The following is a 23,386-nucleotide window of genomic DNA, read 5'->3' as shown; positions in this document are numbered from 1 at the left end:
TCAGAGGAAATGCATTTGGAACTCTGGCACCACTCTTTAAAGGCACTGACAGAATTAAAGCAAAACTTTTTATTTATGGTAGAAAAATAGAAGTATTTGGATTTTTCACTTTTATTCCAGATGTTACTCCTGACTTCTTATAAGTATCCTTGAGTTTGAAGGCCTCTGGTAAACCCACATTTTTGTGAGAAGTGCTTTCCTTAGTTTACAACATCAATTTCTAAATGTTGGATGTTTTTTCTATTGCTATAGTTATCGCAAAATTAAACTTAAAATACCATTTTTTAAAGTTCAGAAAGAATTCTCATGCAATCTCACTAAAACAGCCTTGTGAAAAATGACTGCTTTTCTTGACAGTTACTTATTATCATGCAATTCCTCTGCATTGAACACTCAGACCTGTTTTTCCTGTTTATTTCCATGAACTTCACATTAGACTGAAAAGAAAGCAAATGGGCCAGAGAAAATGAACAAAATGGGCAGATAAAGAGAAGCTTACCTTCATATAGCAAAGAAAAACATAAATTTGTAAAAATCAGAATGGATTACATATACATGAATCTCTATTATAAGCCAAGAATTTACACAGTGAAAAAAAATCACCCCACCCTCAAAGATGCAGGCAAAATATTTCATGAAATTATTAAGGACGTAAAGTTTTCAAAAAAAGTACAATAAGTTTCTTTCAGAAGTAATAATAATGTTAAAATAATTCAGTATTGTTCACTTCGTGTTCAAAAATATTTTCATTAATTTTTGAAAAGATAATGGAAAGTTTATTAACTAAAAAGTGACCTCCTTTGGAATAATTCTTATATACTCTTCTCATTCTCACTTCCATCCATATAATTATAAAATCTTAAAGCTAAAGGGGGCTGGGCACAGTGGCTCACACCTGTATTCCCGGCACTTTGGGAGGGGGAGGCGGGCAGATCACGAGGTCAGGAGTTCGAATTCAGCCTGACCAACATGGTGAAACCCCATCTCTACGAAAAATACAGAAATTAGCCAGGCGTGGTGGTGCACACCTGTACTCCCAGCTACTCGGGAGGCAGAGGCAAGAGAATCGTTTGAACCCAGGAGGTGGAGTGATCATCACTGGGCGACAGAGTGAGACTCCATCTAAAAAAAAAAAAGGTAAAAGGGCTCTCAAGAGGTTATCTGGTTCATCCTTCATTGACAGTGAACCTCAGCTAGTCTCAGATATAATACTAAGTGATGCCTTAATAAAGGCAATTGCTGCTATCTTTGAAATGCTTTAAAGTTGAATATACAACTGCCATTTTTACAGGATCTGTGTTTCCTATGTTTCATAATGTTAAGTTAAAATATTAAGACCTCCTGGCTACTTAATACAGGCACTCACTGAGCTTTTACAAAAGAAACAAGTAATAAGTTACTAGATAGTTCACCAGTAAGAAAATGTATATACAATATAGAAAATGAGGACTAATACATCAAATTTTTTCTCCTTTGAAATATTTTCAACCGTCATTAAAATTGTGTTGTGAAAGAATACTTAACAGCAAGAGAAATTATAACATGAGAAGTGAAAAACCTAGCACAAAAGATGTATGTACATTAAATGCCTTTTTCTATAGGCACATAAAGGAGGGAAGTAAACAGTACATTTAGAGTTTCTGTTTTGTTCTACGTTGTTTTTTAATATGTTGTCTGGCCCAATTCACCAGCAGAGAAGAGAAAATGATTATAGACAATGTTTTACCTCTAAAATAAAACCATGTATCTTGAATAATGTAATAAAATGGAATCTTTTGACTGGAATATAATAAGTGTAATAAGGAATCCTATTAGTTATGTGACATGTAACAGGAGTCTGGCTTTCCAAAAGAAGAAATGGGGGAGAAGTATTCCAGAGACACCTATTAGAATAGGGACTGGCAAACTTTTTCTGAAAAGGACCACATAATAAAATATTTTAGGCTTTGCAGGTCATACGTTCTTTGCAGGGACTACTCAAATCTGCCCTTGTACCATGAAAGCAGCCATAAGCAATACATAAGCAAATGAGTGTGGTTGTGTTCCAATAAAAGTGCATTTACACAAACAGGCAGAAGACTGGGTTTAGAGTGCAGGGCTTGAGTTGCCAACCCCAGGACTAGACTATAAGCTCCATTAAGTCTGGAATCTTTCTGTTTTGTTCCACTATGTACCAAAAGCATCTTGAACAGTGCCTGGTAAATATTAGGCACACAATAAATATTTGTAGAATAAACTACTTTTTGAACAGAAAAACAAAAAGGAACTACACTTCTATTAAATCTCTATTCCATTTAATTTGTATTTCTAGAAAAGAGAAAAAATCATTACCAGACATGCTCAACTTATGTGTAACTTATACATAAAAGTTGATCTACAAATAAAGATTAAACTATGAGGTATGATTAGGCAAGTCTCCAAAAGAACCCACAATCTAACTCAGCTACTATTTTATAGTTTTATAGGAACATAATAGTGAACCTTTGTATAAGAAAAAGAAAATGAGTTCCAAATTTAAAATGGAACCTCTAGGAAAATTTTTCTCTCAGTATAATTGCAGAACACTATATTCCAAGAAGGCCCTTCTCACCACTTGTCCCACAGGGGCTAGGAAGCTCATCACAGGAGTTCTCAATGGCAGATTCTAATAGCTGCCATAGCCAATTACAGGGACTACAGTGGCAGAAGGCCAAAGGAATGTTTCAGGAAGAAACATTCATGTGAACAAATAAAAACCCTCTACAAACAAATAAGCATTTTCTAGACCAGGTAGGATAAAAATAACTTCTTCATTTGTGGAATTAGTAATTTTGCCTTCAGTCACTCAACCAAATGGTCCCTTTCTCAACCAAGACATGGAAATTAATAAACATCCTGAGCACTAGGGTAATTTCTTTTACCAGGAAAAAAAATGATACTTACAGACTTTCTGATATCTTTGGAAGAGAGATCTATCAACTTCTTGTTCATGGACCACTCTTCATCAGATTCCATTATGGCTTTCTAAGAAATATCCATTTGTTAAGTGAAAAAAGAACATGTAAGTAAATAAAAAGAGACAGTTTATAACAAGTAATATAACAAATTAATTATGGGGTATATTATACATAGTAGGCCATTATTCTGAACTGATTAAGGCTTTAATTTTAGATATTTAAAATACGAACTTCTTAAATTTTTAAAATCCTACCGTTAGCCAAAGATAATACTCTTTTACTCATTAACTGTTGTACTAACGAGCTCAACTTTACATGACAATCCTTAATAAGACCAATCAATTTAATATGAAACATAATTTGTGACCATAAATTTCAATCTATAGCACTGCATTCATAAAGATTACTAAATAAATTCATTTAGTTTTACTGCTCTTCTTCCAAAAGGCAACAGAGTAATTTACATGCTTTCTGGCAACCAAGGACTTGAACTATTTCTGCTCATATAATGAAGAAGTAAAAATACAGGAAAAAATGTGCTCTAGAAAATAAAGCCAATTTTTTAAAAGTGCAGGAAGCATAAGTCTATTTCAAACAGATAGCAACTTAACTTTGATTGCATGCAACTCAACGCTTTTATTTACCCCTCACACATTTTAAGTTTTTGATGTCAGAATTTATATAACTACAATTTGTCAATTTGTAATTTAAAAAACAAGAATTTTTTTAAATGCAGGGAGAAAATACATATACATGGAATAAGACTTCCTATGCTAAGCAATGTAACTACTATTTATGGTAAATAAATATTTAAAAGAAAAGCCAGAGTGATAAATATAAAATAACCTCATGTTTTTACAGTACTGTTATTAACAAAGCAAATTTTAAAGATAAAATAATAATAAGTTCAATTTAAATAGAACAGATACAGTGTTATTCCCTATTTAAAAGGTACCAGTTGCTTGGCTTGACACTGTAATATATAGCACTTCAATATAAAAGTGTCTTCAATGATCACATAAAAGATTTAGTGTAGGCCAGGTGTGGTAGCTCATGCCTGTAATCCCAGCACTTTGGGAGGCTGAGGCGGGCAGATCACGAGATCAAGAGATCGAGATCATCCTGGCCAACACGGTGAAACCCCATCTCTACTAAAAATACAAAAATTAGTTGGGCGTAGTGGCGCATGCCTGTAGTCCCAGCTACCCAGGAGACTGAGGCAGGAGACTCGCTTGAACCCGGGAGGCAGAAGTTGCAGTGAGCAAAGACCGGCCACTGCACTCCATCCTGGAGACACAGCGAGACTCTGTCTCAAAAAAAAAAAAAAGGTTTAGTGTGGTAAAGTGATACACCATTCTAAGAGATGACATTTCTGTCATCCCATATGAGCAAAAGTGGCTGCTCTATGTTAGGTCACATTCCTCAAATGACTCTAGTCACAATCATCTAGGACTCTACTGAGGAAGTACAAAATTAAGCACTCTGAAAAAAAAAGTATAATAATCTCTTTTCAACTAAGTTTGGTCAACACAGGACTGGCATGGGTCTTTGGGATTATCTGGCTTATTCTCTTATACTTTAATAGCATAATTTTTCACATCAAATAATCAGGTTGTCTTTAAAGATTTCTAGAAAGAAAGTAGAATTTTACCAATTCATAAATCTTAACAGATTTTATAATTCTTTTTCTTGGAACTTACAGTTCATATTAATAAATTTTATCATTCCATGCTGTCTAAACATTTTATATGCAATCTTCTTATACCAGCTCACAAAACACTACTTTCCTTTATCTTTGGACATGTTGCTATTTCATATATGGTTCTACATTTACACATCTATATTAGTCTATAAATTACAATGTATTCAGGTCAGGATCAAACACATGCTATTTTATAAAAGCTCTCTGAATACCGTAAAGGACACTTCGTTGGTTATGAACTCTAGCCATTATCGTATGTCCAAAATTGCATATCATGGTTAGAAATTTTCCTTTTTACAAATAGCATGAAATATTAAATGCTAAAACTTACAGCAATAACTTGCCTCAGCATTGTAATGTGTACTATTTGTTGTTGTTATCTTTGGCTCTAGTGTATTTCAGTAATCAGTTTTCTAGAGTTGTGACTATAATTTTGACTTGAAAGTACCTCAAAGTAAAATAATGATTTCATCTGAGAAATGGGAAATTATTATAAGTTACCATTTGACAGTATATTCATACGCCTAAATAAGCATGCTTTTAAAAAGGTCAAAATCAAAAATTTCTTCTGAGAGAAATTTATACAGCAGAGTATTTTGTGCTTCCATTTCTTTCTTTCTTTCTTTTTTTTTTGAGACAGGGTCTCGCTCTGTCGCCCAGGTTGGAGCGCAGTGGTGCGATCACAGCTTACTGCAGACTCCGCCTCCCAGGTTGAAGTGATTCTCCTGCCTCGGCCTCCCGAGTAGCCGGGATTACAGGTGCCCACCACCATGCCCAGTTAATTTTTGTATTTTTAGTGGAGATGGGGTTTTACCATGTTGGCCAGGCTGGTCTTGAACTCCTGACCACAGGTGATCTGCCCACCTCGGCTTCCCAAGTGAGGCACTGTGCCTGGCCTTTTTCTTTATATAAATTTTGATGTAAGTATATAGGAGAAAAATACATTAATCAAGACAACAATATTTGTAAAATAGCACTGTAGCAAAAAATAAGCATATATGCAAAGACTACTTACAAATACCTTAAAATAGATGGGAGCCATGTCGCCCACTTCCTTGGGGAGAGGAATGCATTCATAAACCATGTGGTACTGTTTCTTCATGCCCATATTAGTTTCCAAAAAGATGCAGTCTAATCCTTTATCTTCAAACATCTTTACCAATGATTTTCTGAACATCTGAAACAAAAGAACTACGTAAAGAAAACACTCAAAGGTGATTCAAAATAACGCATTTTCAAGAGATTTGAAATATGAAAACTTTAATAAAAAAGTACAAATCCCTTTAAAATGAAAAATAAATAAATAGTAATATCTGAACTCTGCAATGTTATAGTTGCTTTACTTTCTATATCTACTATATAATTTCATATGTTTAAGCAAGATTCTTTTAAAAAACTGAAACCCACTATGTATATATTAGAAATAGTTTCAGTAAAATGAGAGAAAGAAGAGATAAAAATCAAATTTAGGTGGTAAAATATGAAGAACTGCCAGAACAATCATAGGAAAACATCCATAAGCCAAAAGAGGTACTCTGAGCAGATGGGCATCCTTAAACTCAGAAATACATGAGAATTCACTCCCAATTGTTTTCCTATGCTCATAGCATCTGCATTTGTTGGTTCCCTATTTCTGCTGACCCATCACTAATAACCTTGCATATTCAGGTAGTCCTCTATTTTCACATATAATGCAGTCCTATAAAGTATATGAAAGCCAAATACACTAAAGTTGAAACTAGGGTTTTCTCTTCCCAAGGAACTAACCATTATTATACAACTATATACAACTATACATACACATATAATCAGTTGTCTTTGTGTGTGTTGTGTGTGTGTGTATTTCACACTCCTAGGCCTAAGGGGCAGCTGTTTGTAGAGGGTGGCTGAACGGAGCTGAGTGGTCCAGGATGTCTGCATGCATTCACATGATACCCCTTATAATACAGGATGGAGCTAGGGATTGAAAGAAAGGGGAGCAGGCTGAAGGCTGGATGCCAGAGCCCAGTTCTGTCCACATCACCATGTCTTACTGTGAACCCCTCAAGGTGTCTAAGAATTCTGGATGGGCGCGGTGGGTAATCCCAGCACTTTGGGAGACCGAGGTGGGTAGGTCACCTGAGATCAGGAGTTCAAGATCAAGGTGTCTAAGAATTCTAAGCTAAAGTTGGCCTTGTAAGATGTTATGAAAGTATATTCAAGTAGGAAGACAAAATGTATTTTATTTAGATTCGTCAGCTTGATTTATAACTTTTTAATATTTTGTTTAAACATTTTGTTTCGAGGTAACTACAGATCACATGTAGTTAAAAGAAATAATACAGAGAGATTCCATGTACCCTTTACTCAGTTTCCCCAAAGGTAACATCTTATAAAACTGTACTATAATATCACAACCAGGATATTGGCACTGATACAGTCAACACTGAGAGCAATTCCAACACTGTCCATAAAGATCTTGCCTGTTACCCTTTTATTTCCTCTTCTTCTTTTATTTTTACAGATGTGGTTATGCTGTGTTGCCCAGGCTGAAGTACCAGTGCTATTCACAGGTGCAATCATAGCATACTACAACCTCATAATCAGGCTCAAGCAGTCGCCCCCCATTAGCCACCTGAGTAGCTGGGACTAAAGATGCGTGCCATCATGGCCAGCTCCTGTTACCCTTTTACAGTCACAGTCATTCCACACCCTACCCAGTCCCCATTCCCCCTTCTTCTGCCTTCACCCTTAATGTGTTCCTGGTTTCTTTAATTCTGACATTTCAAGAATGTTACATAAATAGAACCATGTAATCTTTTGAGGTAGGCTTTTTTTTTTCTTCAACTGTTAAATTTTAAGTTCAATGACACATGTGCAGGATGTGCATGTTTGTTACATAGGTAAACGTGTGCCATGGTGGTCTGCTGCACAGATCATCCCATTACCTAGGTATTAAGCCTAGTAACCATCAGCTATTCTTCCTAATGCTCTCCCTCCTCTCACCTCCCACCCACCGACAGGCTCCAGTGTGTGTTGTTCCTCATCACCATGTGTCCAGGTGTTCTCATCATTTAGCTCCCGTTTATAAGTGAGAACATGTGGTGTGTGGTTTTCTGTTCTGGCATAAGCTTGCTGAGGATAATGGCTTCCAACTCCATCCATGTCCCTGCAAAGGACATGATCTCATTCCTTTTTATGGCTGCATACTATTCCATGGTGTATATGTACCACATTTTTTTATCCAATCTATCATTTATGGGCATTTAGGTTGTTCCATGTGTTTGCTATTGTGAATAGTGCTGCAATGAACATACGTGTGCATGTATCTTTATAACAGAATGAATTATATTCCTCTGGGTATACACCCAGTAATGGAATTGCTGGGTCAAATGGTATTTCTGCCTCTTTGAGGAACTGTCACACTGTTTTCCACAATGGTTGAACAAATTTACACTCCCACAAATAGTGTATAAGCATTCCTTTTTCTCTACAACCTCACCAGCATCTGTTGTTTTTTGACTTTTTAATAGTAGCCATCAGGCTTTTTTCAATCAGCATATTCTCTGGAGATCTACCCAGGTTGTTTCATGTATCAATTCATTCTTTTTCATTGCTGAGTGTATTCCTGAAATGGATGTACCCAGTATGTTTAACCATTCACCTTTACAGAATATCTGGGATATTTCCAGTTTTTAGTTATTACAAATAAAGCTGCTATGAATATTTGTGCACAGGTTTTTGGGGAAATATAACTCCATTTCTCTGGAATAAATGCTAAGAAGTGCAAGAGTTCAGTCCTATGATAGTTGCATATTTCATATTTTAAAAAACTGCCAAACTGTTTTCCAAAGTGGTCAGACTATTTTACATTTTTACCAACAACAGAAGAGCAATTCTGTTTCTCCATATCCTGGCCAGCATCTGGGGTTGTCAATGTGTTTTATTTGACATTTTGATAGGTCTAATCTATCACTGTGATTTTAATTTGTATTTTCCTAACAGCATTTTTATATGCTTATTTGCCATCTATTAATATATATCCTCTTCGGCAAAATGTTTCTTCATGTCATTTATCCTTTTTTTTTTTCTGAGACGGAGTCTCGCTCTGTCACCCAGGTTGGAGTGCAGTGGTGCGATCTCAACTCACTGCAGACTTTGCCTCCCAGGTTCAGGTGATTCTCTCACCTTGGCCCCCCGAATAGCTGGGATTACAGGCGTGCACCACCACACCCGGCTAATTTTTGTACTTTCAGTAGAGTCGAGGTTTCGCCATGTTGGCCAGGCTGGTCTCCATCTGCTGACCTGAGGTGATCCACCCGCCTCGAATTCCCAAAGTGCTGGGACTACAGGTGTGAGGCACCGTGCTCGGCCAATTTTCTAACTGGACTGTTTGTTTTCACTGTTTTGACATTCTAGATATAAAAATATTCTTTACATATTCTATATACAAATCCATTATCAGGTATGTGGTTTGCAAATATTTTCTCCTAGTCTATAATTTGTCTTTTCATCTTCATATCAGAGTATTTTGCAGAACAAAAGTTTTTAATTTGACAAAGCTCAATTTATCAATTTTTGTTTCCATGGATTATACTTTTGGTGTCAAGTCAAAGAACTCTGTGTACCCAAGATCTTGACAATTTTATCTTGTTTTTTCCCCAAAAGTTTTATAGTTTTGCACTTTACACTGGAGTGCTGTGCTTCACTATACAACGGAGGGTTGTGTTCCGTTTTGAGTTAATATTTATATAAGGTATGAGGTTTAAGCTGATACTCAGTTTTTGCTATGCATGTCCAATTGCTCCAGCACCATTTACTGAAAAGGCTATCTCTTTTCCACTGAATTGCTTTTGCACCTTTGTCAAATTCAGTTAAGAATATTTGGTTGTGTCTATTTCTGGGTTCTCTATTTGGTTTAATTAATCTATATATGTCTATCCCTCCACCAGTATCACATAATCTTGATTACTGTAGATATGTAATAATCTTGCTTATTATATATCTCCAGTAATCAGGTAAGGCTGATTCTTGCAACTTTATTCTTCTTGTTCAAAATCGTTTTCACTATTTTGATTCCTTTGCCTTTCCATATAAAGTTTACAATAATTCTATCTATACCTACAAAAAATCTTGCTGAGATTTTGATAAAAATTGTGTTAAACTAATATATTAATTTGAGAAAGACTGTCATCTTTACTATGTTGACTCTCCTAATCCATAAACATGGTATATCTACATTTACTTTATTTTTGAAATTTCTCTTATCAGTGTTTTGTAGTTTGTAGCATACAAAACATGGACATGTTTTGTTAGATTTGTACCTTAGTCCATCCTCAGTACTTGCGGATTCCATATTTACAAATTTGCCTTCCAAATCAATTCTCATGTCATTTTTGAGATTTTTCACAGGCAACTGCAGAGTGGTGAAACAGTTGAGTCACCTGACATACACATTCCCAACCAAAGTTGAACAAAGCAATGGTCTGCCCTGTTTCAATTCTCAACGTAAACACATGTGCTCTTCAGGGTCTATTTAGTGCCATATTTCCACATATTTGTGCTTTTTGTTGTTGATTTCTCTATTCAAACTGGACCCTAAGCACATTACTGAAGTACCATTTGGTGTTCCTTAACACAACACTGTGATGTGATGCGCCTTATGGAGAGAATAAGCTTTAGATAAGCTTCCTTCAGGCAGTGTTTAATCTTTGATTCTGAGAGTTTTTATCATAAATGAGTAGGAATTTCATCAAATGCTGCTTCTTCTTCACTGATTGATATGAACATGGTGGATTATAATGATTTATTACCTAATATTGAACCAGTCTTGCATATGTGGTATAAGCCCCACTTGGACATAGTGTGTTATTGTTTTTATATATTGCCAAACTCTATTTGCTAATATTTTGTTAATAATTTTTACACCTCTATTCACAAAGGATATTGAGCTGTAGTTATTTTATTTAACTGTCTTGTGCTATGAGGATAACACTAACTCATGGTATCAGGATAATACAAACTCCCAATATGAATGAATTGGAAAGTGTTCTTTCCTCAAGAAATTATATAAAATTGGTGTCAATTCTTTAAAAGTTTCATAAAATTCTCCAATGAAACCATCTGGGTTTGGAGATCTAATTTTTTAGAAGTTTTACATTATGAAGTCCACTCTCTTATTAGTTAAAACATTGTTCAAATTGTCCATTTCATATTGAGTGTGTTGTAACCGTTTGCATTTCAAGGAAATGATCCATTACATCCAGAGTTGTTCATATTATTCCCTTATTATCTTTTTGATGAAAATCTATACTAATACTGTTTTATTTCTGATATTGGTAACTTGTTTTTTCTCAATTTTTTTTCTTTGTTGGTCTTGCTGGAAGTTTATTATCTTTTTTAAAACCCCAACTTTCATTTCATTGATTTTCTCTATGATTTTTCTATTTTCAATTTCATTGATTTCTGCTCTTATCTTTATTATTTCTGTCCTTTTGCTTGCTTTGGATATACTTTGCTCTCCTTTTTCCAGGTTCTTGAGGTGAAGGTTTTTCCTCTTTTCTATAAGTACTTAGTGCTATCAATTTCTATCTTGGCACTCACTTAGCTGTGCCTCATAAATCTTAACATGTTGTAATTTCACTGTAATTCAATTCGATTATTATTTTTTTAAATTTCTCCTGAAACTTCTTTTTAAGCTTTATTGAAATGTATTATTTAATTTCCAAGTGTTTGGAAAATTTTCTATTATCATTCTGTTATTAATTTCTAGTTTGATTCCACTGTGGTTAGAGAATGCACTCTGTATGATTTCAATTGTTTTAAATTTGTTGAGGTTAGTTTTGTGGCAAGATAAGAGTCTATGCTCTGAAAAAAATGTTTTCTAATATTGTTGAGTGGAGTGTTATACAAATATTGATTAAATCCTGCTGACTGATGGTTATAGTAGGCTGACTAATGGCCCCCAAAGATATCCAGGTCCTATTTCCAAGAACCTAACAACATTACCATATAAGGCATAAGAGATTTTTCAGATACAATTAAGAATCTTGAGACAGGAAGATTATCCTGGATTGCCTGGGTATATCTTAAATGTAATTAAAAGTTTCTTTATAAGAGGGAGGCAGAGCAAGTTGTGACTAAAGAAGAGGAGAAGGCAATATGATGACAGAAGCAGAGACTGAAATGATGCAGCCACAAGCCAAGAAATGCTGCCATCCCCTAGAAACTAGAAGAGGTAAGGAATAGATTCTCTTCCAGAGTCTCCAGAAGGAACCAGTCTAGTCGATACCTTGATTTTAGCCCCGTAAGACTCATTTGGAAACTGACCTCCAGAACCATAAGAAAATACACTTCTATAGTTTTAAGGCACTAACTCTGTGGTAATTTGTTACAGCAACAACAGGAAACTCATGCAATGGCATTTTTAAGTTCTTTTATATCCTTGATGATTTTCAGTCTGGTTGTTGCATCAATTGTTAAAATGGGGGGAGGTGCTGAAGTCTCTAACAATAATTATGAATTTGTCCATTTTTTCTTTCAGTTGATTCAGTTTTGTTTTACACATTTTGTGCCTCAGTGTTGGCGTATGCACATTTAGGACTGCTATGTCTTCTTGGTGGATTGACCCTTTCACCATTATGTAATGTCTCTCTCTTCTTTGGTAATTTCCTCTGCTCTAAAGTCTACTCTATCTGGCATAAATGCTTTGTTTTCATTAATGGCTGCATAATATATATATTTCCATTCTTTTATATTATTCTACTTGTGGTATTATTACATTTGAAACGAGTTCTTGCAGACAGCATATAGTTGAGCTATGAAATCCCCTCTACCAAACTATCTTTTAACTGATATACTGTTTATTGATATAGTAGAGATATTCTACTTTTATTTTTTTGTTTTCTGTTTGTTCTTTCTATTGTTTTTCTGGTTCCTTTCTCCTGCCTTCTGATGGTTACTTGAACATTTTTAGAATTCCATTTTGATTTATCAGTAGTGTTTCACAGTCTGTCAATTTGTACAGTTTTTAAAGTGGTTCTAAGAGTTGCTTTAAGGCATTACATATACATACATATATATTTAATTGCAGTCTACTGGGGCCACTTTACCAATGCAAATAAAATATAGACACCTTACTTCCCTTTATGTCCCTTTACTCTCCCTCAGTTAGAATTGTCTTAAATACTTTCTCTACATACATTTGAAAACACATGAGACACCAGGCGCCGTGGTTCACGCTTGTAATCCCAGCAGTTTGCGAGGCCGAGGCAGGCTTATCACCTGAGGTCAGGAGTTCAAGACCAGCCTGGACAACATGGTGAAACCCCGTCTCTACAAAAAATACAAAAATTAGCCAGGTGTGGTGATGCATGCCTGTAGTGCCAGCTACTCAGGAAGCTGAGGCACAAGAATCACTTGAACCCAGAAGGCAGAGGTTGCAGTGAGCCAAGATCATGCCACTGCCCTCCAGCTTGGGTGAGAGTAAGACTCCATCTCAAAAAAAGTTTCTGGGGGCTGCCAGCATTTCTTGGCTAGTGGCTGCAACATTTCAGTCTCTGCTTCTATCATATTAGCTTCTCCTCTTCTTTAGTCAAAACTTCTTTCCTCCTTCCTGATTTTCCAGCATTTTTTCTTTCATCATTTCCTCTCAGATTAAAGAACTTCCTTTAGCTATTCTTTTAGGATAGCTCTGCTGATGACAATTTCTCTTTCCATCACCTAACAATGTCTTGATTTTCTCCCATATTCCTGACGGATATTTTCACTAGAAACAGAATTCTTGCTTGACAGTTATTTTCTTTCAGCACTTGAGAAATGTGTTACTTCCTTCTGGCCTCCATGGTTTCTAGTGAGAAATATGCTGTCATTCAAATCGTATTTTCCTTATAGCGTTTGTTGTATTTTCCTAATTGCTTGTTGAAGCATTTTTATGAGGGCTGCTTTAAAATCTTTGTCAGATAATTAGGATGTCTCTGTTATCTTGGTGTTGGTGTCTACTGATTACCTTTTCCATCCTAGTTGAGATTGTCTCTATAAGTAATTTTCAATTGAAATCTGAACATTTTGAGAATTAAGAGACTGGATCTTGTTTAAATTTTCCATTTTATACGGCTTTTCCTAATACTGCTCCATCAGAAGAAAGAGAGATACTACCTCATTACTGCCATATGGGGATGGAAGTTCAGGTTCCCAACTTGGCCTCTGTTGACACTCAAAAATGGCAGAGGCGACTCATTACTGCTGGGTAGCAGATGTGAGTTCTAGGTTCCCATTGGGCTTCCACTGATACTATCCTGACTGGGAAGAGGAGGCATGCCTTGTGTCTCCTCCCCACATGGTTTCCACTCATCGAAACCTTCACATGCCTAGTGTTACTTGCACACAAAAAAACTAAAAAACAGAATCAAATAGGAAAAAATACAAATTTGGTATTATGACAGCTTTTCAGATTGTCTCTATTTTGTTACTTGTTACTATGCTTACAAACTTTTATTTATTAAAAAAACTTTATGGTTACTTATTTCAATATCTAGTCCTAGAGTGAGAAGATAACCTTATATACTAGAAAAAGGAAAATTGTTAACAGAGTGGAACTATATATTTGTAACCCAAACTTTTTCAAAGAAAAGATGTACATAGAAAGCAACAGCAATAATAATACATGTTTAAATAATCCAAAAATTACCTCACAAACATCCTTACTTCATGTTTGTTCATACTCCCTTTCTGGCTTAATTATTGGATGCCTGTTCTAGATTTATCTGGAGAACAGCGAAGAAGGCAGACTCAAAATGTCATGAATTATAAACAAATACTGAAAAAATACTAAATTAGCGTTGCAAGAATGGTTCTGTATTATAAAATATATAAACCTCATACGAATAGCTCCAAGGAGGATACACACACATTTAAGTACTTCTCCTCTCTCTCTCTCTCTATACACATACATATATATAGAACATTTTAATTTACAAATACGAGTTTAATGGAATAATTTGAGTTTGATCAACTCTACCAAAAGCATGATGTTCTCCATACTCAATAAGAAATACGCTATACAAAAATATTCATTTTTTAAAAAGTTATGTAACAACTAAACAATGGGGAATTTTTTGTAGTTCCATATCATAAGATAAATCAACTGTTTTATATTTAAGAGAGACATAGAGTTTCCATGTTATGGAGATGACATGAAACTCCCATATTCCTAGCAAAAAACACTTCATTCTTTGGGTAACCACTACTTTCCACATTTCTAACCTACCATTATTCATCTAATTGCCCATTCCTCATTTAGTCAATGCATCCAGACTACAATTTCTTATAATCAGTTTAAGGAAACTATACTGCAGAATGTTGCAGGTCCTTTTGTATCACCACAGTATAAAAAAAATCAAGTACGTATGAATACATACTTTTGACATTAAAATTAAAGTACTCCTTAAAACTATTAATGTTATGTAGGACTGATTTTGGAATATTAATGCTACAATTTAAAGTATAACATGTTTAAATATAAAGTTATCAAGTTATCCCAAGGTAAATGTTATCCGATAGAACAGAACTCATTTATTACTCTCTCCACAGAGTAATACCTCAAAAATGAATTTAAACAATTGTTTAAAAGGCATAAGCTACTTGAACAAAGGAAATGAGAGAAAACGCAATGACAAATCAGATCACTCCATAAGAACTGACTTAAATGCTAGAAAGTTGGCTCATATCTTGGGGAGGAGAAAGAAGGTTAGCAGGGACAGCAAAGAAGAAACCCATGCGACACTGCAGAACCTTCAACAGGCTCAGGAGTTGGCAGCACCAAGTACTTATGGAAGTGGAGGTGAAGGTATGGCTAAAAACAGATGACTTAGAGGAAAGCCTATTAAAAAAGCAATCAACATGCCAGATCCCCTCATCATCATCAGAATGCTACAGGATTATCCTCTGGAAAAAGTAAAACAAAGTAGCTGAGCTAGAAAACCAGACACAGCTGAGAGTTTACAGTCTGAAAACAAGGGTGTTATCAGAAAGATTACTTAATGTCCATACATGTTCAACACTGCCACCTCCAGTCTTCTTCCCCAATTCAGCTCCCAGAACACTGGCAAGCAGGCTTAGATGGCAGGAGATTGAGAGTCTTTTCTGAAGATCTGGCTATAGCCCCAAGAAAAAGATCTAAAGGTACTAACATTGGCTGTTTCCTAATGAAATGGCCCCACATATCACTCCACATTGAAGTTCACTGTATGTAAGCATCAGTGATCCTCCTTTATCCTCACCTACCAATTTGGGATATTTTTAAATGGGCTTACAGTGTTTGATTACAGCATATGTTCAAGAAAATTTGTAAAAATTGTAACAATAAATTTAGAGGGAACCAAGTTTCATTATATATTTAACAAAACCAGCAATTTGGATCTTATTTAAAATGTGTGATTAGCCAAGTACGCTACGCTGAAACATCTCTGCATTTTATATTAAATAGGAAGTCTAAAATTACATTTAAATATTACTAGATACTAGTGATTTTTAAAACCACTTGAAAGAAGTGGCTCCTGCATTACAACATTTGGCAACAACATTTTGTGCTAAGTCAAATTTTTTTTTAATATATCCAATAAAAGAGGTAAATAATCAAAGATATTCACTAGAGTAGAATTAATTTGAGTTGTACATATTTTGAAAGTAAAATAACAACAACAACAACAACAGCAAACTGTACTTCTTCAAGCTAGGATTCAAATATTTCATTAGTTCACTAGCCTACAATAATTTATAACTTCTAACAATTATTTTCCTTTCTCATACAAAAGGAGTTATGATACCATTATCTGCATAAAACAATTTGGCTTTTCCTCTTTCCCAGTTTTCCATAATATATTTGGCTTCCAAAATCTGCTAAACTATAATGTAAACTATACTAGAAACACACCATATATTTTGGCAGAATTAATGAACTACTTGATCTCTTCATTTCTTACAGCACCTAAAATATGATATTCATGTACTCAATATCTGTTAAATTGAATAAAAATCTTCATCCACTTAAATTATTTTCATCAAGCAGCTTGATTTCTTATAGAAATATAAAACATACACACTGTATTCCTAATTTCTTAAAATATTTTTGGTACTGCACTTTGCTCTAAGTTACATCAGTTTTATATGTATGCATTTTTAAAAGGCATCCTGGAAATGTTCTAAAATAATTCTAAGAACTGAATGCCCATACTTTCCACCTTAAATTACCTACTGGCACTGGCATCCACTGCTAGGAAAACCCAAACTTTCACATCAAAAATACTTATATTCCTACTTTGGCCTGGTTGCAGATGCAATAAAACAATCTACCCTTTTAACTTTCACAGCATAAACTTTAAAATTACAAGGTATACAAGACTAAATTTCATCAAATGCCATCAAAACATCTCTTCTTTTGACATACTTATCAGCATGCTGCAAAGACCAGTCAGTCGTCTCTTGTGCAGCGCTGACTTACAATTTTCACATTTTCTAATTAAGGCTCCCTGTAGCCCCTATTCAGTTGTCTGGCATTAAAAAAACAAAGTGTTTTCTTCCTTTCTTTCCTGGTCATTATCAGGTCTTGAAATAATTCAGCAACAATTTCACCCATGTTGTGCCTTTCACTCTCTTAAAGCATCAGCCACAAAAACAAATCCGTGAATCCAAAAGCTGGGCCAGATTATGAAGGAAAAAGAGCAGAAATTAAGGCTAGTAACAAAATTACCACAAAAACACAGCAGCAGAGAAGGCCAATTCTATCACAGGAAAATACGGCAACTGCTAAATATAAACCTCTGACTCCTCAAATTTATTTTCGTTATCTGAAAATGTCTTTCCTTTTAGCTGCAATTTATTGGCTTACTGTGGTAAGAATGACTCTTTCATGCTACAAAAGAGGTGTTGAAATCTTAGGCTGATTTTTTAAGTAAAAATAATTACTACTTTGTCCCAGTTTATTTCGAAGATAAAAGGTCTCAAAATCTGGAGCACGCAAGGAAATAAAATGATGGAAACACCATGATCCACAGATGGATACAACTATGAAAACACACGTGTTTAAGTTTAGAAACTAAAATCATTAAATGAAGGTATAAAACCTATTGGAATGTATCACAATAATTTACAAAAATTGCTCATGAGTTTTAAAATGATAATGAACATTTATCATGCTGACCTGGACCTCCTCCCAGATGTCTTCATCCAATAAAGTAGCTGCTCTATGGTGCTGCAAAGGGACTATCAGGCAGTGTCCCTCAGTAAGAGACCGTACGTTGGGTAAACATAAATAAACCTATGGGGGAGAAGTACAAAAGGCGAAATGTTACTGCTATTTATTCTCAGTTGTAACAGATGAACCCTCAGTAGAAAAAAAAAAGATGAATATTTAATGAAGAATACTTAAGAATTGCTTTTGTAAATGTTAATATTTTTTAAGATATTTAATATTTTTAAAGGCATCAGGATGGTTTTTAATAAACTGAAAATTTAGAGCACAGATCTTATACATCAGACAAGGATTAAGATTAGGCAAAGAAGAGCAGAATGAATGACACAATATCCTTAATCTGAAGGAGCTAGATACTTGAAAATCCTTGAAACAACACAATTTTCACAAAAACAAAGACACATGGCCTGGTAATGGTCTAACTGATGCCTGTTTATCATGCCTTCCTTCTCTGATTAGCTGAGAAAAGAGAATAAACTGAGCTAAAAGGAAGAGAATATGACCTTGGAATGACCTTACTGCTATTTATTTACAAACATCTATAACCTAAAAACTAGTGCTATTTTTCCATTATATACAAACTGTCTTTTTTTTTTAAAAAAAAAAAAAAAAAAAAAAGGTTAATCGGTATGTATACAGAGAACAAAAGCATTACAAAGGGCTTGATCTTATTCTTATTTCTGTTATATTTGGCTAGGTTTTAGCTAGAAATATTTTGCAAAGCAGACATTGTTTATTTAATAGAATAACTCAAATGTTTAAAACTTTGCTGAGAACAAAGTACGAGTGCACATGGACATCTACCTAAAATTACAGTAACCTCACAAACATGTTCATGAAAAAAAAAGAAAAAGAAATAAAGATTAAGGGCCATGGATATGTCTGTAGACAACTTACAAGATTTAGAAAATAAAATATTTAAAGAAATGACTGAATTTTCTACATAATCACTGAGATAAAGAGCCAGGTCCAAGTGTCAACGATAGGTCAAATGAGCTGTAATAAAATTCATTTTTAAATGCATTATACACATAAAAATCACCTAAATTGGTATCAAAATCAGTTTTTCAAAACAATAATAGAAACATAAAAGAGAAAATAAAATAACACCTAAATAAATTAGAACACACAAAAAGCAATACTTTTTTTATCTGACAGAGACAACAGAGCTACGATGGACTGATCAATAATTACTGAGGGCCAATTACATGCCAGGTAGTGTTCTACATGCTAGGGAATCAACAATGAGCAGGGACACAAATCCCTACCCATAAGGAGCTTATGGGGTGCTACAGATTGAATGTCTGTGTGCCTCCAAAATGTATACGTTAAACCTTAACACCCAAGGTGATAATATTTGGAGGTAGGGGACTTTGGAAGGTGATTAGGTCATGAGGACAGAGTCCTCATGAATGGGATTAATTCCCTTATAAAGAGGCCCCAGGGAACGTGCTTGCCACTTCCACCACATAATGATACAGCAATAAGATGGCTGTCTGTGAACCAGGATGTGGGACCTCACCAGACACTGAACCTGCTAGCACCTTGATCTTGGACTTCCCAGCCTCCAAAACTGGCTTCAATAAATTTCTGTTGCTGATAAGCCATCCAGTCTATGGAATTTTTTTATAGTAGCCCAAACTAAGACATGAAAGAAGAAAGACAAACAATGAAAATGTAAAGTAAAATGTGTAATATGTCAGATGGTGATAAGGGGTACTAAAAAAATAAAGCAGAAAAAGGTACAGATCGTGTCTAGGGAGAAGTTAGGAAGCCCCCCTTTAAAGTTACCTACTAGGGTAACATTTGAGAAGGTATGTGAAGGAAGGAAGAGTAGACACAGGAAGAAACCCCCAGTCAAAGGGAAAAGCATATGAGGAGGATGCATACCAAGTGTGTTCTCCAGATTGTCAGACAGCCAGTGTGGCTAAGCTGAGAGGATGAGAGGAAGGCTGACAGACAGTGAGGTGACACAAAGAATTGGGCCTGCAGGCCTCATAGGCGACAATAAGGATTCTGGCTTTGGTCTGAAAACCAGATCTGACTAATGTTGACTTAAAGTCAAAAAGACCACTTGCTACTGCATAGAGAAAGGGCAAAGGAAAGAGGCAAAAAGACCCATTAGGAAACTATTACAGGAGTCCAGTAATAAATGATGACGACTTTAGTCAGGGTGGTAGAAATAAAGATTATGAAATGTGGTCAGAACAGGAATGTATTTTGAAATACAGCCAACAGAATTTAGAAATGGACAGTAAGGAGTGAGGGAAAGTAAAGGACTCAGTATTACTTCAAGGTCTAATGCAAGCAACTGGAGGATGAAAGTGACATTTACTAAAAAGAGGAAGACTATGGGAAGGTTAGTGTTAGCTAAAGGTAAAGGTGGAGACAGGTATTAGAATTTCACCTAAGTTTGAGATGCTTATTAGATATCCAAGTGCAAAAGTAGGTTGGATACATGCACCTAGAATTGTAGGAGATATTTGGGTTAAAATGTGAATTTGCTAGTGGTCTAAAAACAGTAGTCATGAAATGAACAGAACATTTCAGACAAAGACATCTCTATTATAGCATTTTTAAGAGAGTGTAAGCAAAAATTCTGAAAGTCTTCTGTAGTAGATTGCACAAATGCATCCAGTTATTCACTACTTCATATAACCCTTCAGGATGTTACTCTGTAGCTCCTCCTATCAAGAGGTGGAGTTACAAACTGGCCTTATGACTCATGAAGGACATCACAGAACATGGTAGAAATGATGGTGGTCAGTTCCAAGTCTATGCCTCAAGAGGCCTTGTGTACTTCTGCTAATTCTGTTGGAACGAGCCTAGCTCCCATGTGAAGAAGCCTATGTTAGCCTACTGGAAGACGACAGACCATACAAAACAGAGTGATTTAAACGCTGTCTCAAGCCACTAAATTTTGGTGTAGTTTGTTTATGTATGAATGCTAGTATATCTCCTCTTCCCCCACTTAAAGGTATAAATGGAAGACTAGATAATTCTCAGGTCTGATGTACAAAGTCTTTACACTCCTGAGGTCTGAGATCCAGTAAGGGTAATACCCACTTCAGACAGCTTGCAGTTCCCAGAATGAACCATGTGGTTGTGCACCTCAGTGTCTTTGCTTGTGTTGTCCTGTATTTCCTAAATACTGCAATGTATCCTATTCCACCATTAAAACGTAGCACAAGACATACTTCTTCCAGAAAGTCTTCCTTGATAACTCTGCAGTAACTTAAATATTCCTCCTTCGTGTTCTCATGACACTCCTGCATTTATATCACTGCATTAAAATTGATCTGGTTATGTCTGCCTGCTCCCCATAAAGCTGTAAGCAACCTGAGGAGGTTGTAGGCATATTTATATTTCTAGTACCTAGTACTAGAGGCTGACAAACACTAGATACTCAGTAAATACCTGGTAAATGAATGAATTACCTAGCAGTTTTTTTGTTTCTTTTTCTAAATCAAATTAAAAGTAGATGACTAGAATCAGGCAAAAATATTAAAGAATGAACATAACTCTGATTTAAGTTATAACCATGTCTTTTACGTGAAAGTTGGGAAAGGAACTTAGAAAAATAAATATAAGTAATTAGTTAAGATGGATTTTTAAAAATTATTTAATTTTGAATGGGATTTTGACATTTATCTTTCTGTTAAGTATAAAGGAAAAGAGAAGAAAAAAAAGAAAATAAATCAAAAGCAGCCAGAATGGACACTGATTAATTAACCATCTCAACAACCTAAAGATATTAAAGACTAGGGGTATGTGTATATACGTGTATGTATACAGTAAACAACATAAATATGTATATGTATGTTTCCCAAACTATTCGTTCCAGAAACTAACATTCATTCATTCATTCACTGTCTTCTACTTTTCTCACTGACTCCACTCCTGCCTTCTTTCTGCTACATCAATGCCAAGCTCATTTTCTCCTCAGGGTTTTTCACTGACGGTCCTTCCTGAAACATTATCCATTCTTATCTTCATGTTACTTGTCCTTCCCATTTTATGCATCTTTACTAAAGTTCCTCAGAGAAGCCTTCCAGACTACCTTGTGAAAAAAATATCCCCATCATTTTCTCCCATTTCTTCACTTTACTTGCTTTATGACGATTAATTCTTTCAAATCACGGCAATTATTACTTTATTTACTGCCTTATTTCCCCAGGCATAAGGTCCAAAAGTCTATCCGATTCTCAACTTTTCCCCAGTGACTAATTAGGGTATGGCATATATTAGGTATACAAAAATTATTTTTTATAATATTAGATAAGAATTAAATTATAATAGAATAAAATCAGTAAGTGTTTATTGGAATGAATTACTATTATGTACTACCACCAGGGCTAGATGCTTGGTATACAATGGAGACCAAAATTACCTGTCTTTACGGAGCTTAAAAATTATTAGGGGAAAGACCCAATAAACAAGTAAAGCAAACAAAATAATAAACTTCTTCAAGTTACTCTATGAAGAAACAAAAAAGTTCTATGAGAATGTAAGCAAAGGATAATAAATACTTCTTACCTTAACACCTATTGCAACAATAAGATGCTTGGGAAATTGAGAGCTGTCAAAACAATACAGACACTTTTCCATTTGTGCAGCAAGACTCCGATGTTCAGCAATAGCCTTTTTCCGCTGGTTCTCTTCCTCTTCACCAAGACGTTCTCTCTCAGCTGCTTTGGAGACAAACATGTCATCCAGGGTGTAATAGTCTCCATCTGTTTTTCCCATAAACTGAAAAACCAAAATAACAGTAACAGAGAGTAGAAGGTCGTGATTAGGATTTTACTGTACTGTGGTATCCTAAATCAGTATCTGTAAGTTCTATGATAAAACTCTTACATTTAAAGGAAAAGAAAAAACACGACTGATATTTGTCTGATCTTCTAGAGTCAATCTATCATCATCATCACCACAGCTAAAATTTACTGAATACTTACTATATACAATTCTGTATGACTTGTTCATGTGGGGACCATTAGCATTTTCAACTAATAGATGAGGAAACTGAATCACAGAGGTTAAAACTGTAACTTTAAAAATTCACGTATACACTATATAGAATGTGAAACTTTTTTTTTTTTTTAAACCACATCTCCAGGTACCTTCTCCACACCTCCCCTAACATGAACTATGCACAGACTGAGGCTTTGAAAATACAAAAACACAAATACACAAATTTTATTTCCTTATTTTATGTACCTCCTTAGGTACTTAGAGAGTTCTACACTGTGTACAGAAGGAAGTTCAAACTCTTGAACTTGAAAGTCAACTAAATCATACATACAAAAAGTCATGATGGTTTAAAGCTTAGATTCCACAGTCAAAATGACCATGGTAAAGTTCTATCTCCTGTATGTATAATCTTGAACATATTATTTAATTTCTCTGTGCTCTCTCTGCGCCTTATTTCCTCATTTTACAATGGTTATAACAATACTGCCTGAGTATCCCTTATCCAAAATGCTTGGGACCAGAAGAGTTTTAGACTTCCAATTTTTTCTG

The 23,386-nt window shown here is 35.1% G+C and overlaps 1 protein-coding gene across 1 annotated transcript in view; it reads right to left on the bottom strand.

Moving 5' to 3' along the window:
* CWF19L2 (CWF19-like 2, cell cycle control (S. pombe)) overlaps positions 1-23,386 on the bottom strand; it is a 119,591-nt gene that overhangs the window by 5,570 nt on the left and 90,635 nt on the right. Inside the window, exons 13-16 of the mRNA XM_011984756.1 lie at positions 22,403-22,615; positions 17,816-17,932; positions 5,660-5,815; positions 2,923-3,003 (exon numbers count right to left, since the gene is read on the bottom strand). Of these exons, the coding sequence (XP_011840146.1) occupies positions 2,923-3,003; positions 5,660-5,815; positions 17,816-17,932; positions 22,403-22,615 (567 nt within the window). The remainder of the gene's footprint in view (positions 1-2,922; positions 3,004-5,659; positions 5,816-17,815; positions 17,933-22,402; positions 22,616-23,386) is intronic.

The sequence above is a fragment of the Mandrillus leucophaeus genome, unplaced genomic scaffold (assembly GCF_000951045.1).
Source record: "Mandrillus leucophaeus isolate KB7577 unplaced genomic scaffold, Mleu.le_1.0 Scaffold273, whole genome shotgun sequence".
In the NCBI taxonomy this organism is placed as follows: Eukaryota; Metazoa; Chordata; class Mammalia; order Primates; family Cercopithecidae; genus Mandrillus; species Mandrillus leucophaeus.
The sequence above is the reverse complement of the archived record's forward strand: the minus strand, read 5'-3'. Positions and strand labels throughout refer to the sequence as shown.